Raw genomic sequence first — 12,564 nt, 5'->3', positions numbered from 1 at the left:
TTGTTAAAGATGGAAGAAGAAAAGGAGGACTTGTGGCACCTTAGAGACTAACCAATTTATTTGAGCATGAGCTTTCGTGAGCTACAGCTCACTTCAAGCTCATGCTCAAATAAATTGGTTAGTCTCTAAGGTGCCACAAGTCCTCCTTTTCTTTTTGCGAATACAGACTAACACGGCTGTTCCTCTGAAACCTGTAAAGATGGAAGGTTCATTTCCTCTTTCTCCTCCCCAGGGTTATGAAATAAGCAGCTGTTAAACACAAGTCCAGTCTGCTTAGAAAAACGTGCGTTTCCCCTCTGATGTCCCTGTGCTTATTCTGATGAGCAGAGACCATACCTCACTGTTTCACCCTGTCCTATACTCCCGAATTTAGGGGCACTACCACTAAACAAAACCCTGTGGATTTGTTTTTGCAATTGGAGCTCTTAAGTGAAGTGCTCACAGGGATGGGAAAGACTGTTGGCAATCCACTGAAGAATAGTATTCTGTGTAGAAGGGAAGTATGAACAAGATTAGAGGATTTTCCACTTCATTCAGGAATGTCTTTCTAGGCCCTGTCTGCACTCATCTTCCCATTCCAGAAGCATTCATATTCCATCTTAACTTTGATGTAGCTCAAAGCTGGTGAGCTCCCCAGATTTGGCAGAAAGTGTTCTAGGACCCATCTCTCTGTCCCTGGAGAAGACTGTGCGACTTAACCCCCAAAAGGTGGATTTGCACCTCTTTCCCATGTTCTAACACAATACACAATTATATGAGTGGTTGGACCTAAACCAGCCTGCTGTCTTGGAGCAGACAGAAAAGCCAGAGATTGGAGCAGGGCAAACACGGCTGGAACCCAAGATCACAGAAGCAGTTTTATTACTTTGTGTGTCAGTTTCTCATCACTGCTCATTTTTCTGTTATTCAGCCTCCAGGAGAGTGACAAAAGCAGTAAAATCTTATACTGTATTTATTTGTGAAAATATTTGTCAAAAGATACTTTATTCCGATCTGGCTCTGTGCTTCTGCCTATTCTGCTTCCTGTGACCCAAGCCTGGAGTCCAGGGCTTGGCTGAGCCAGGACAACACCCTCTGGTACTGAGGATACTCCTGCTGAATCTGATGGATGATGACATTAATGGTGTGCAGCCGGTCCTGCTGTTTCCGCTGCTCCTGCTGCAGGACTTGCTGGGTGCGGCACAGTGGGGTATACTTCCCGTCCTTCACTGCCTGCAGATGCTTCTGACGAGTCTGATAGGCCACAATTTCTGACAGGTTCTTAGAAGAGCAACAGTGAAAACTACATTAAGGACATCTGATTGAATAAAAGAGAGCTATGAGAGTAAGGAGGACTTAATTAAATGGGGGAGGAAACGCGATTATCACATCTTGAAATGGAGGATTATGAAGAGGGAGAGATCAGTGAAGTCCTATTCTAACTACTAAAGTGGGCATCCCCCGTTTTGAGTTATAGATATAAATGATCACAACATTGCTTAGTGAATCTCCAAATCAGACACATGCATAGAAGAAAAATCTTGCAAAGACAGAGAAATGCTATGAATTTTAAAAGACAAGGGAGATCTGTCTGGTCACACTACCCCCAGAGAAAAGTTCTGTCTCCCACACAGATGAGCTTTGGTCTTACTGGTGAGACTTCCAGTTCTAGAACGGAACATGATGGTGCTCAGATAACCAGCCTGAGCTCGGTACATGTGGTTTGGGATGAGGTAGAAAGGCCATGTGGTCTGGCAGCACAGGAAAATAATACATGCAGTGCATACGTATTAAAGACACCTTACCCAACGTTTCTTATCCTGAAGCCTCTCTATGTCTGCATCAAGGACATCAGTCTCAGCCTGCAAACTGGAGACCTGCTGCTGCTTTTCCAGAAGGCCGATGCTGAGAGATTTCTGGGTGTTCTCCAGCTCTGTGATGGTTCTGTTGCAGTCTTGAGCATTCTAATGAAAGGAAGAGAAGGAAACTTGAGATTCTTCCTCTGCCTGCCAACTGCATTGCCAAATCATCACCTGACAACTTCTCCCTTTCTTGGACATTTCAAGGCTGTACTTCCTTTAGTAAGTATACTCTGTGGCCTAAAGGCACAGGCACTCACACTGCTAGATGCCCATTAGGCACACTGGGCATTCTAATGTTGTGCCAGGAAATGTGACAATCCACTGGTGTTTCACTGCATTGCCATGCAGTGAATGTCTCCATGCCTGGGGGCACATTACTGCACTTTTCTTTACACTACCATGAAGAGAGGCAGATGGCACAGAATATGCACCAGGCATTTTCCTTCCAAGCACTTTGTATCCCAACTCCAAGTGATTAAAGAAAATAGGATAACTGGGGAATGAGGAGCAGCATTGAAGGGTTTGAATAAAAGTCCTGTCAAGTTCTTCTAAGACAGAAGGTTAGTGGGTCTGGCATGGCAAAAAGTAGATGATCTTCAGAGCTACATGAGGAATACCATAGAATCCTGGAGATCAACATGAGTTTCACCAGGGCCTATCCCCGGTGTCCTCTTCTCCACTGACATATGCCCACAGCACTTTCCTTGCCATCTGGGAGAAAGGTTGGCTCAGTGAATCGTGCATGACATCCTCCTTGCATAGTCTGATCGTAGGCCATAAAGCAAAGCTGATGTCGAGCAATATCGGACATATTTCTAGTTATAAAGCAAGTGCAGAAAAAATCAGTTCTTATGGCCCCTCGCTACCTGCTCACCTTTTGGGTTTCCTTGATCTTCTTCCGCAGTTCCTGTGTCTTGTGGTGGAAGTCACTCTGGGTGAAATGTTTCTTATCCATTTTGCTCTGACCCTCTCCCCGAATCATGATGGTCTCTCTGCGGGAGACAGCTGCCTCCATATCACGAATCATCTTCTCCTGCTGCTTTGTCAGCTGGCTGTAGCGGACCTGCCATGTGTGAGGAGAGAGAAACTCTGAAGATACCCAGTGGTCACAAATTGCATCTGATAGAAGACTTTCAGTGTGACAGATTCCAGCTAAAGAGACAGGACACATTTGACACACAGGCCTTGGCATCCCAAATCTTTCAAGTAAATCATGAGCCAGGTTTGTACAGCATGGATCTGGGAAGCATCAGACTAATAACTGACTCCCTATCCGCTTGCCCAACTCAGTCTTCTAAAGATTTCAACGCAATAAATTCATCTAAACGCAATAATAAGGGAAGGAAGGTAGAAGTGTCCTGTAGGTGGGAGAGGAGGTTGCTTTGGCAGAGAGAGAAACACTTCTCTGAATCAGTGCATTGGTGGACGTAGTATTCCATGAGTGGTGCTTTGGTTACGTACAGGGCCACCACATAGTAAGATAAACGCTGTCCTGTAAGTTTCCTTCCCAGTCAGGTCTGCCTTTTGCTGAGCTCCCCCATTGCTAGGCTAACACAAGGAACACGTAAAGAGGTGTAACAGCGTACTGAGCTAGGTCAAAGGAAGACACCTATCCCTGACACTGCCAGGAACCTTGGAGTTATCTCCTATCTACTGTCTGATGTTTCAGCATCTCCTGCAAGGCTGGGTAATCTCCTTGTGAATCTCTTCTTTCCCCTCCTACCTTGGCTCACCTGCATCCTATGGATCTCTGTTCTCATGGCTCGGATCTCGCCTTGCCCTGTCTCTGAGTCCACTGCAGCACGCATCTCCTTAGCCAACTGGATCTTTTTCTCCCATAGCATGATCTGATGCCTTCAACGACAGAAGGGGAGGGGATGCCTTTCTATGAAAAAGAAGGGGTCACTCTGCCACTTGATTCCCCTGTATATGTGGTGTCACACTATGGATCCCCATTCTGAGTCCAAAGCTCAACAGTCCAGCAGGAAACTAAGAGTTCACTGTATGGAACATGACACATTTGGTGCCCTCAGTATGAGAATCAGTCATGGTTCTGCAGGTCAGAAGTGTCATGATAATGGTAGAAATTGGGGTTGGGATTGCAGCATAAAGGATTAAAGCCAACATTTGTTAACTCAGCAGCTCTGAAAAATCAGGCCCTTTATTTAGGGGCCTCCTGTGAGGTTCCAAATTTGAGAATTTTGGATCATGTAGCTACCTTCCTCTGGACAGCCATTGGGCTTACATCACACCACTCCATACTGAGTTTCCCTCTCTCCCCCCCACACTCAATGCTGGCAGCCTTCTGCTGACTAGAGGCCAAGCACTGAGTGAGGGTGGAGACCGCATTACTTCTCATTCGTCTACAGAAACAGGCAGCTGGTGCAGCAGTATGAGGAAGACTGAACAGCAGTTACTGTGACTGTATCTGGCCTGCAGAAAATAAATGATAGACTCTTAATCTTCTGGGTTACAAAAAGTTCTAGAACTCATCCCACCTTCCCATCAAAGGTAGAGGGGAGCCAGGAAAGGAGCACATCAATCTAACAGGATGTGACAGAACGCATTTTCCCCTCCAGCATTAGGGCAGGGAAGAATAATGCAGTTGCATGACACGAGAGTTCAAACACTGTGGCATAAAACAAGGGGTCTGGGTCTCACTCTGCTTCCACCAGGCTGTTTAGGAGTCTCTCTTTCTCCTCATGCAGTCGGTCCAGCTTCTCCTGCATCTCAATCGACTCTCTCTCTGCTGCCTGGAGTTAGGAAGCAGAAATCAACATCACTGTGTCAGATTGAGAGGCGCTGGCAGGCTCACTGCTTGCCTCTGATCTTCCTGTCTCTTTTGGCTTACAACCCTCCCCACAATACAGGTAGAATGTCTAATCCTCCTGGGCTATGTAAAGGGAATCATTGTCTCTGCACAGGAACCAAATTGGGATAGCCTTTCTGTGCATAGCTGTACATTTCCATCTGGTTACATGCTTTTGTGCCATAGGGGCAGCAGTTAGCAATCTCTGACTGTCTCGTGCAACACAGTGCCAGTGAGAGCTCAGCAAGATTGCTGTTTGTCAGGCTGTGTCCTGGAGACGCGGAGCAAAGCCTTCCCTACCTTAAGCGAGCGCACAAACTCATTCTCCATGATGGTGTTGCCATGCTGCAGCTCCTCCGAGTTGTGGCTGTTCTTGTTGATTAACATGTTGAGTTTCATCAAGTCATTGGCCATGTTCCTCATGTGGCGTTCAATGTCTTTCTGTTCATTCTTCTCCTGCTGGATTTCATCTACAGGAGAATAGGAAAGAGAGGGAAAAGATTTTAAAAAGTAAAAGCAGAGAGTACTCACCAGGGCACTGGGGCCGGGGGGGAACATGGGGGCGTTCTGACAGTGTAGACAAAGCTGCACTTGTAGCTACCCACTCTGAAGGTCTCCATGGACACTGACAAAGCCACAAGCCTTTCCATAAAGCCAAAATCGAATGCATGTTTTGAAAATGGTTATGATGAAACCCTACCTGTGTGTGTGCTGGAGGAGGCTTGAGGGCCTGGCTCAGAAGGACAGTGTAAGGGAGCCCAGGCTGGTGGACCAGGCAGGCTCAGTAGTACCCCAGAGTGGGGGGTAACCCATCACATATCTCACTTCCTTGACATTGTTGGGGCCTAGGGCACTGTTGCACCTCGATCCCTCCTGTTCTCTGCCTGTGGCACATAATAGTCTAGGCTCCTGTAAGCCGCGATACTTTGGTCTAATTCGGTTGCTGGGTCTAGTGTGCAGGTGCTGGTGGCCTGTGATACACAAGAAGTCAGACTAGATCAGGGATTCTCAAACTGGGGGTTGGGACCCCTCAGGGGGTCACAAGGTTATTACATGGGGGGTCGCAAGCCATCAGCTTCCACCCCAAACCCCGCTTTGCCTCCAACATTTATAATAGTGTTAAAGATATGAAAAAGTGTTTTTAATTTGGGGAGGGTCACACTCAGAGGCTTGCTATGTGAAATGGGTCACCAGCACAAAAGTTTGAGAACCCATGGACTAGATGATCTGGTCGTCCCTTCTGGCCTTAACCTTTAGGACCCTATTTTCTAAGAACAGTAACATATCAAGATGGTCATCTGGGATGCGATCCTGCAACCCTTCCTCTTACATAAATAAAGGCTGCAAGATCCAGCCCTTAGAGGGGAGACCAGGCTGCTCAAGTGGCAGAAGGTGCTGGCATGTAGCCCCAGAGTACACCTAGGGATACAATAGAACCACATGTCGCACTGTATATCCATACAGAGGCACTATGGTTGCAGATACTGAAAATTTTCTTTGTTGCGAGGTTCTAAAATTACAAGTTATTGAACCGTCTCTCCCTTTGTTCTCTGGCAGCGCATGCCCACTCGTTGATTAACACTGCCAGGAGGATTGAGGGAAACACTTACTTTCAGTGCGCACTTTCTTTTGTTGCATGATGGTGATCTGTTTCTTTAACATATCCAAGGAGGCCAGCTGCTCTTCCCGCTCCTGAGTCAGTTTGACCAGCTCTTTCTGCAGCCTGAGCCAGTACTTCTGCAGTGTCATCACGTCTGAGTTGTGTTCATCTATCTGCTTGGTTAGCCTGTTGATCTCAATTTCCAAGGGTCCCAGTTCTTGACCCTGTAAAGGAAAAAAGTTTAGTATTAGTCAGACAGAGACGCTATTTACTGTGGCATCCCTAGACCTTCTGGAGCTCAGCTCAGGGATGCCTGAAATGCTCATTTTGCATGTTGGTAGCCAGCTCATGGCTGCATCAGCAGTGCTGCTATCTGAGTTCTGGGATCATGTGAACAGGTTTGGGTGTTGCTTCTGGCATTCCTTTCTGTCATGCGTAACCAGAGAGAACTGTGTATGGCTTTCCTCATCTTTACCCTCCTCCACCCCCTTTCTTGTGTTTAAATTGTAAGTGCACACCCTGAATGGAAGTCCCTAAATGCACCAAGAAAAATCTTCATCCCATAGATTTGCTCTTAATCAATTGTTGGATTATTTCTTAAAATGACACACTGTGAAGTTGGGATTTAATTTTTGCATTAAAACTAATCATGAGTCTAAACTGGGGACTTGCTCACATCAGCAGCAGAATTCAGCAGCCAGAACTGGGATTATCCCCATTTACATTTAGTCTGGCCTCCCAGGAGAGGTACTGGCCAGGGCTGCTTCTTTGATAGTGTTTTATGGCTACAGAGAGGAACACAAAAATCAGCATGACAGGCATTCTGAGTGCACTGTACAGGATAGACACCTCCTCTCATTACCTTGCCCATGTCTATTACCTCTACGCAGTTACCTTTATGAACCAAACTTGTAATCTCATCAACGAATGAAATCAGGTTCGGGGGATTAAGCGTAAGAGACGTACCCCCAACTGGGAAATCATCATCTCCATTTTCTTGTTGAACAGGTTGATGACCCCCTGCTTGCGCTCGATCAGGAGATTGCGCTTGCTGATCTCATTCTCACTGCGGTTGATCAGGTCATTGATATTTTTCATTTCCTTGTCCAGCGCAGAGAATGTCTTTTGGAGCATAGAGAGCCTGCAGTTGGTGTGAGTTGTGTCCAGAATGACCTGGGCTTTGTCATTCTCAACTTTGGAAAAATGCAGCTCCTAATAACATCAACAACAAAAAAAGCATTGTCATTCAGCAGTAATCCACTTCTTAGTGTTGTAAACAGGTCTGCAATCCTGTCAACGAAATATGGCTAAGAGAGGAGTATGTCTAGTACGTAAAGAATGGGACTGGGAGTCAGGAGACCTGGAGTCTATTTCCAGCTCTGTCATATGTGCTATGGGGCTTTGGGCTAGTTATGTAACCTCTCTGCACCTCTCTTCCTCCGTCAGTACAATGGGGATAATGATATTTACCTACTTTCTAGGGATGATGGGAGGCAGTAATCCTGAACTCCTTTGAGGGAAGATGCTAGAGAAGACAAAGTTTTATCATCATCATCATCCCTGAAGTTATTTTCCCAACCTATATGCCTCAGTTACATCTGGCCAGACAGACAGAGATACAAATAACTACAGAAGAGCCACTTGCCCTGCATCTATCTCAGAGTTGCCTGCATGTTTCACAATCAAAGACAGCATTAACAGCTTGCCAGGAGCCCAAGGACTGCACCTGATTTATAGAAAATGGAGAAGAGTGAAGTCACCTTAATATTGAACAGAGAAACGGGGCCCATAGAAATACAGGTCTGAGCACTTGCTGTTACATTCTTGATGTGACCACTAGGTCACTCAACTCAGGATGGCACACTTCTTGCTGGAACTTGTAGTGTCCATGAGCTGCACCTCTGTATGCTGATGAGGGCAGCCACATTGTAAAATGTCATGGTCTGTGCTTTGGCCACCTCTGGTTCGCTTCATTTAGAGAGTGGGTCTGCAGTATTCCTTTCCACATGTAAAAGCATGCAGCACTGAGTCTAAACATGCCCAGGGTGCATCACTCTATGCCATTCTCTAAGCAGAAGATGAAGCCAGTATCTGCTGTACAAGATGGCACTAATATTTCTGTCATACTTTCTTTGGCTAAATTATCTTCTGAAACCCTACAATATGATCCTCAAAAGGCAGCTGCGAAGGGAAGAGCTCTTAGGCACATCTGCACCTGGAGGTGAATTCAGAGAAGCTGCATTTTGCTTTGCAGGCCCTTCTACTTTTATGCTTAATAGGAATGTCCCCCGCCCTTTCCACAAGACCTGAAAACTTGATTAACAGTAACAGAAATATCTCATATTTCTATAGTACCTATCGTCCTGAAGAGTCCTAAAGTATTGTACAAACTCAGCCTACAGTTTACAAGGGAGTCACTTCACCCGCCACTGAAATACAGCCACTTGTAGGGTGAAATATGGCAATTTAACAGCACATGGTAACATAATGCAACAGCTTAGGACAGTAAGTGAAGAAGAATCCTAGCCATTTGAAACTGTACAAGAAATGTAATAGGGCAAAGGGAATGACCCAAGATGGAATTTGACTAGAATGCTACATAGTCAAGGACAAAGCCCTGTCCTCCTGGCAGTAGCTGGAGCACTAGGAACACAGGGAGTGTGATGGAGCTTGCTTTAGATGGGGTCCTCTTTTTTTGGCAGGGGAGGCTATCTATTGGTGCCAATGGCCTTTGGGCCATGCTTGCAGTATCCTGGGGGGAATAAACACAGAATGTGTCTCTCTCTCTCTCTCCTGCAGGTCAGCTACCATCAGTCACACAGAAGCAGATGCCATACCAGATCCAGCTTTCTCTTATGAAGTTTAGCAGCCAGTTGTGAAAAATATTTTGCTGCTTTGCTGGACATCAGCTGATCCTGCAGCTTTGCCATGATCTGATTCTCCAACTCCTGTCTGGCTTCAGTCTCTTTCTTTGTTTCCTTACTGATGGCCTGCAGCTCATTCATCCGAGCAGCTCGGTCCTGAGAGGAAAGACACGGAAACAGGGCTGTTAAAAAGTGTAGGCTGTTGGGATTTGGGAAAGTGGATAGAAATCTACAGGTGACAAAATATCAACGTCTGATTAAAAAAGCCTCTTCTCCACAGGGACCTGGTCTCACCGAGTTGGCCCTGCTGAGGGCTTGCTCTGTCTCATGCAGCGTGCGGGTGTAGGTGCTGTATTCAACTTTCAGGGCATCCTGTTTGGCTGTGCACTGGGCAATCAGCTTCTTGCTCATGTTGGCATCATTCTCCGAGCGGTTCAAGATGCTGGCAAGCAGCTCATTCCTCTCTTCCTCCTTTGTGACTGACTTCTTGTAGACTTGGATCTCTGTCTCTAACGACCTGAGCTGGTGCTTGGACTGCCTGCAAGGGCAAGGAGAAGACAGGAGAGTGTCATGGGGATTGATTTGTGCACTGGATAGTCAACTCCAAACTCCTGCTTTCAAACAGGCTGCTGCAGAAATGAATAAGTGAAGAGCAAGAAAATCAGACAAGTTCATTCAGCACTGGGGCTATCTGTGTTCATTAAAATCACCCTACTGGAAATAAAACTAAGGCACCTAAATTTTTGGCTAATTTTGAATAGCTCCTTGTGCTCTAGATCTCCCAGTCCTGTTACACTGCAGTTCAGGGGATGAGACTTCAGGGCTTGATCTCAGCCCAAAACTCCCAGGGCCAGTTCAGATGGGAACACAGAACTACTGGGGCACCAGCTCTAGGAGTGAGAGGATAGAAGCTCCCTACATGGCTGTCTAGCACCATGCTCCAGTTGGCCCAGAAGGGGCACTGATGTGAGGAACTGCCTTCAGTCCTGCCTGACCAAAAGGATAGGCATAACATTGGGGAAGGGGTCCTTTCAGGCCCTCAGGTACACATTTGTATTGGAACAGGTATGCTCTTTTTCATTATATTTTTCCCCCTCTTTTCAACAAGCCCATGCTGTGATGACACAACTGTTATTGGTGGCATCATGTCATTTCCTTGCCAATAGGCTACATTCCAGAGGATGTCCTTATGGGAAGGGTGAAGGAGACCACAGCCTGGATACACTGGGAATGGATGGATCACCACGCTGGGAAGCTACACTAAGGAGAGAGAAAACAAAGAAGATGCCAGTATATGCAGAGACTCAGGCAGCTCTCTCGCTTATGGGGAGTTGGAAGAGGTGGGAATCACAGATTTCAGTATCTGAAAAGTGAGGGTTTTTCTTCTCTGCTTAGAGTGGAGTGAACTGCTTCAGCAAAGCTGTATTCTCACAGGAAACAGCAGTGCGTGATTGTGAGAGAGACATCATACAAATTTACTACAGATTGCACCTATTTGACTGCATGAAAACTAACCAATTTTGTATATCATCAGGAGTATTTTTAATATATATTTAGTACATTTTATGAAATACTTTACCACATACTATGTGAAAAATATATTCTGTTTCTGGGTGGGTTCTATCCAGCTGATGAGTACCTGGAAGTAATTAACTTGGTGACAGTATTTCTCTCTTGTCTGCCCTGATCTCCTGTTGAATTCCTCACTAATTTCACCCTCCACAGTCATATGGATGCAAGTCATGCATCTCTGCAGTTAAAACAAACTGCTTGCAATCCCAATAGTAGCCCACAGGCTTGTGATAAATAAAATAATGTTTCACAAAGTTCCTCTCTATCTTCACCTAGCTGCTGGATGAACAGCTGGGTTACCTTTCAATCTTAGTAGGATCCAAATACTCAGCAACAAATTCCATTTTATTTCCACTTCCATTCCTTGTTTTAATACCGCCTCCCTCATGATGGTATGCAGTCTGAGTTGGGGATATAGCGTATTCCACTTCAGAAGCCCTCTCTGTTTCTCAAGTTCAGCCGTCATTTCCTTGCCATCACCTGTCCACCGCCACACAATGTCTTCCCACAGGCACATTTCATTACACAGGTATCAAACTACTGAAACTAGCGGAATAACTAAGATGGAGTAGTCAAGATGGAGCCTTATAAGTGACTGGCAGAGATGGATGTTTGACAATGGAAGTATCCTTCTCCCAACCCTTATGTAGAGATTAAGGGAAACCAGACTATGTCATCATGTCTCCTTTGCTGCAGTGTGAATGTGACAGCACAGAGCTCTTGGCAGATGGAAGGAGAAACCAAAAGTCAAAAGGAAATGTGTCTACAGAAAATGAATTTATTTCAGTTCTTCTCCCTGTTCTCCCCAGGAAATCAGAGTAGAAAAGTATTTTGCAGATTCCTGCACCATTGGGCAAGTTTTAGGGCTAAAGAAAGAATGCACATTCCCTTCGGCACCCAAGGTCGGGATTTTCTGAGGAATGGATTCTTGCCAAATGTCACAAAATCGTGACTGCAAATTACCTAGGTAAATCTTTCCTGATGCCTGTTCTTTTGTCCTGGGAAGTCCTTCAAGGGATAGAGTCAAATGCAAACCAGATAACTCTGCCTAGTTATCCATTTCATACCTTTGAAGGAAGATCATGCTGTGAAGGGAGAAAACACTAACAAAAAATGATGCTCCTTACCCTAATGACCCTTTGCCATTCTAAGCTCTTCAGAGCAACAGATTTATTCTTTGTTTAGCGCACAGTATACATACAACACTATATTAACAGTAACCTTGACAGCACTCTTTTCTCTCTTCCAGTAACTCCCATCCAAAGTGTAGCTATTCTTTTTGTTGGCCCACTTTCAGCTGCTATACCTTAGTGCCTCCTGCATGGCAGAGTAGGCTTCATCTCGTCGCTTCATCCCAGTCAAGCTGCTATCCCACTGATGCATCAGTTGCTTCTTCTCCATGTTAATAGTTTGTATCTCCATACAAGCCTGCGGAGACACCCCACTCTGAGATACTGAATCAACACTGGGCTGGGGTCTCACACCTGCATTCCATCCTCATTGCCCACTTCATTTCACAATACAGCTGGGAAGAAACAACTCAAAATATTCATGCTTTATCTTCTCTTGTTTTCCTATGTCCCCTGCTCTTTCTTTGGCTCTTTTTACCTTTACCCTTGTAGAGTAAGTGAATTAAATGCATTGGCGTACATCTTGTTTTCAGTTACTCTAACAACTTCACTGTAACCAAAAGTGCAATTTATATCATTATGTACGTGAACATTTTTTGCAACATTAAGGTCACAGACAAAAACCGCAGAAAGGAAAGGAAATGCAAAAGTCAAGGCCCCAACAGCAACATTAACTCAGCCTTGTCTCGTATCCCATAAGACACACAGGATGCAATTTACTACAATGTACTATAAATGGTAATATATT

General features: G+C 45.4%; 1 protein-coding gene across 1 annotated transcript in view; it reads right to left on the bottom strand.

Moving 5' to 3' along the window:
* Positions 1-225: 225 nt before the first annotated feature.
* Positions 226-12,564, bottom strand: part of CCDC40 (coiled-coil domain 40 molecular ruler complex subunit) — a 28,532-nt gene continuing 16,193 nt past the window's right edge. Inside the window, exons 12-22 of the mRNA XM_073310204.1 lie at positions 11,993-12,114; positions 9,409-9,652; positions 9,088-9,270; positions 7,217-7,462; positions 6,261-6,474; positions 4,951-5,120; positions 4,503-4,594; positions 3,575-3,695; positions 2,716-2,904; positions 1,785-1,943; positions 226-1,260 (exon numbers count right to left, since the gene is read on the bottom strand). Of these exons, the coding sequence (XP_073166305.1) occupies positions 1,012-1,260; positions 1,785-1,943; positions 2,716-2,904; positions 3,575-3,695; positions 4,503-4,594; positions 4,951-5,120; positions 6,261-6,474; positions 7,217-7,462; positions 9,088-9,270; positions 9,409-9,652; positions 11,993-12,114 (1,989 nt within the window). The 3' untranslated portion in view covers positions 226-1,011. The remainder of the gene's footprint in view (positions 1,261-1,784; positions 1,944-2,715; positions 2,905-3,574; positions 3,696-4,502; positions 4,595-4,950; positions 5,121-6,260; positions 6,475-7,216; positions 7,463-9,087; positions 9,271-9,408; positions 9,653-11,992; positions 12,115-12,564) is intronic.

Source organism: Lepidochelys kempii, chromosome 14 (genome assembly GCF_965140265.1).
Source record: "Lepidochelys kempii isolate rLepKem1 chromosome 14, rLepKem1.hap2, whole genome shotgun sequence".
Lineage (NCBI taxonomy): Eukaryota > Metazoa > Chordata > Testudines > Cheloniidae > Lepidochelys > Lepidochelys kempii.
This window is presented reverse-complemented; position numbering and strand designations above follow the sequence as displayed.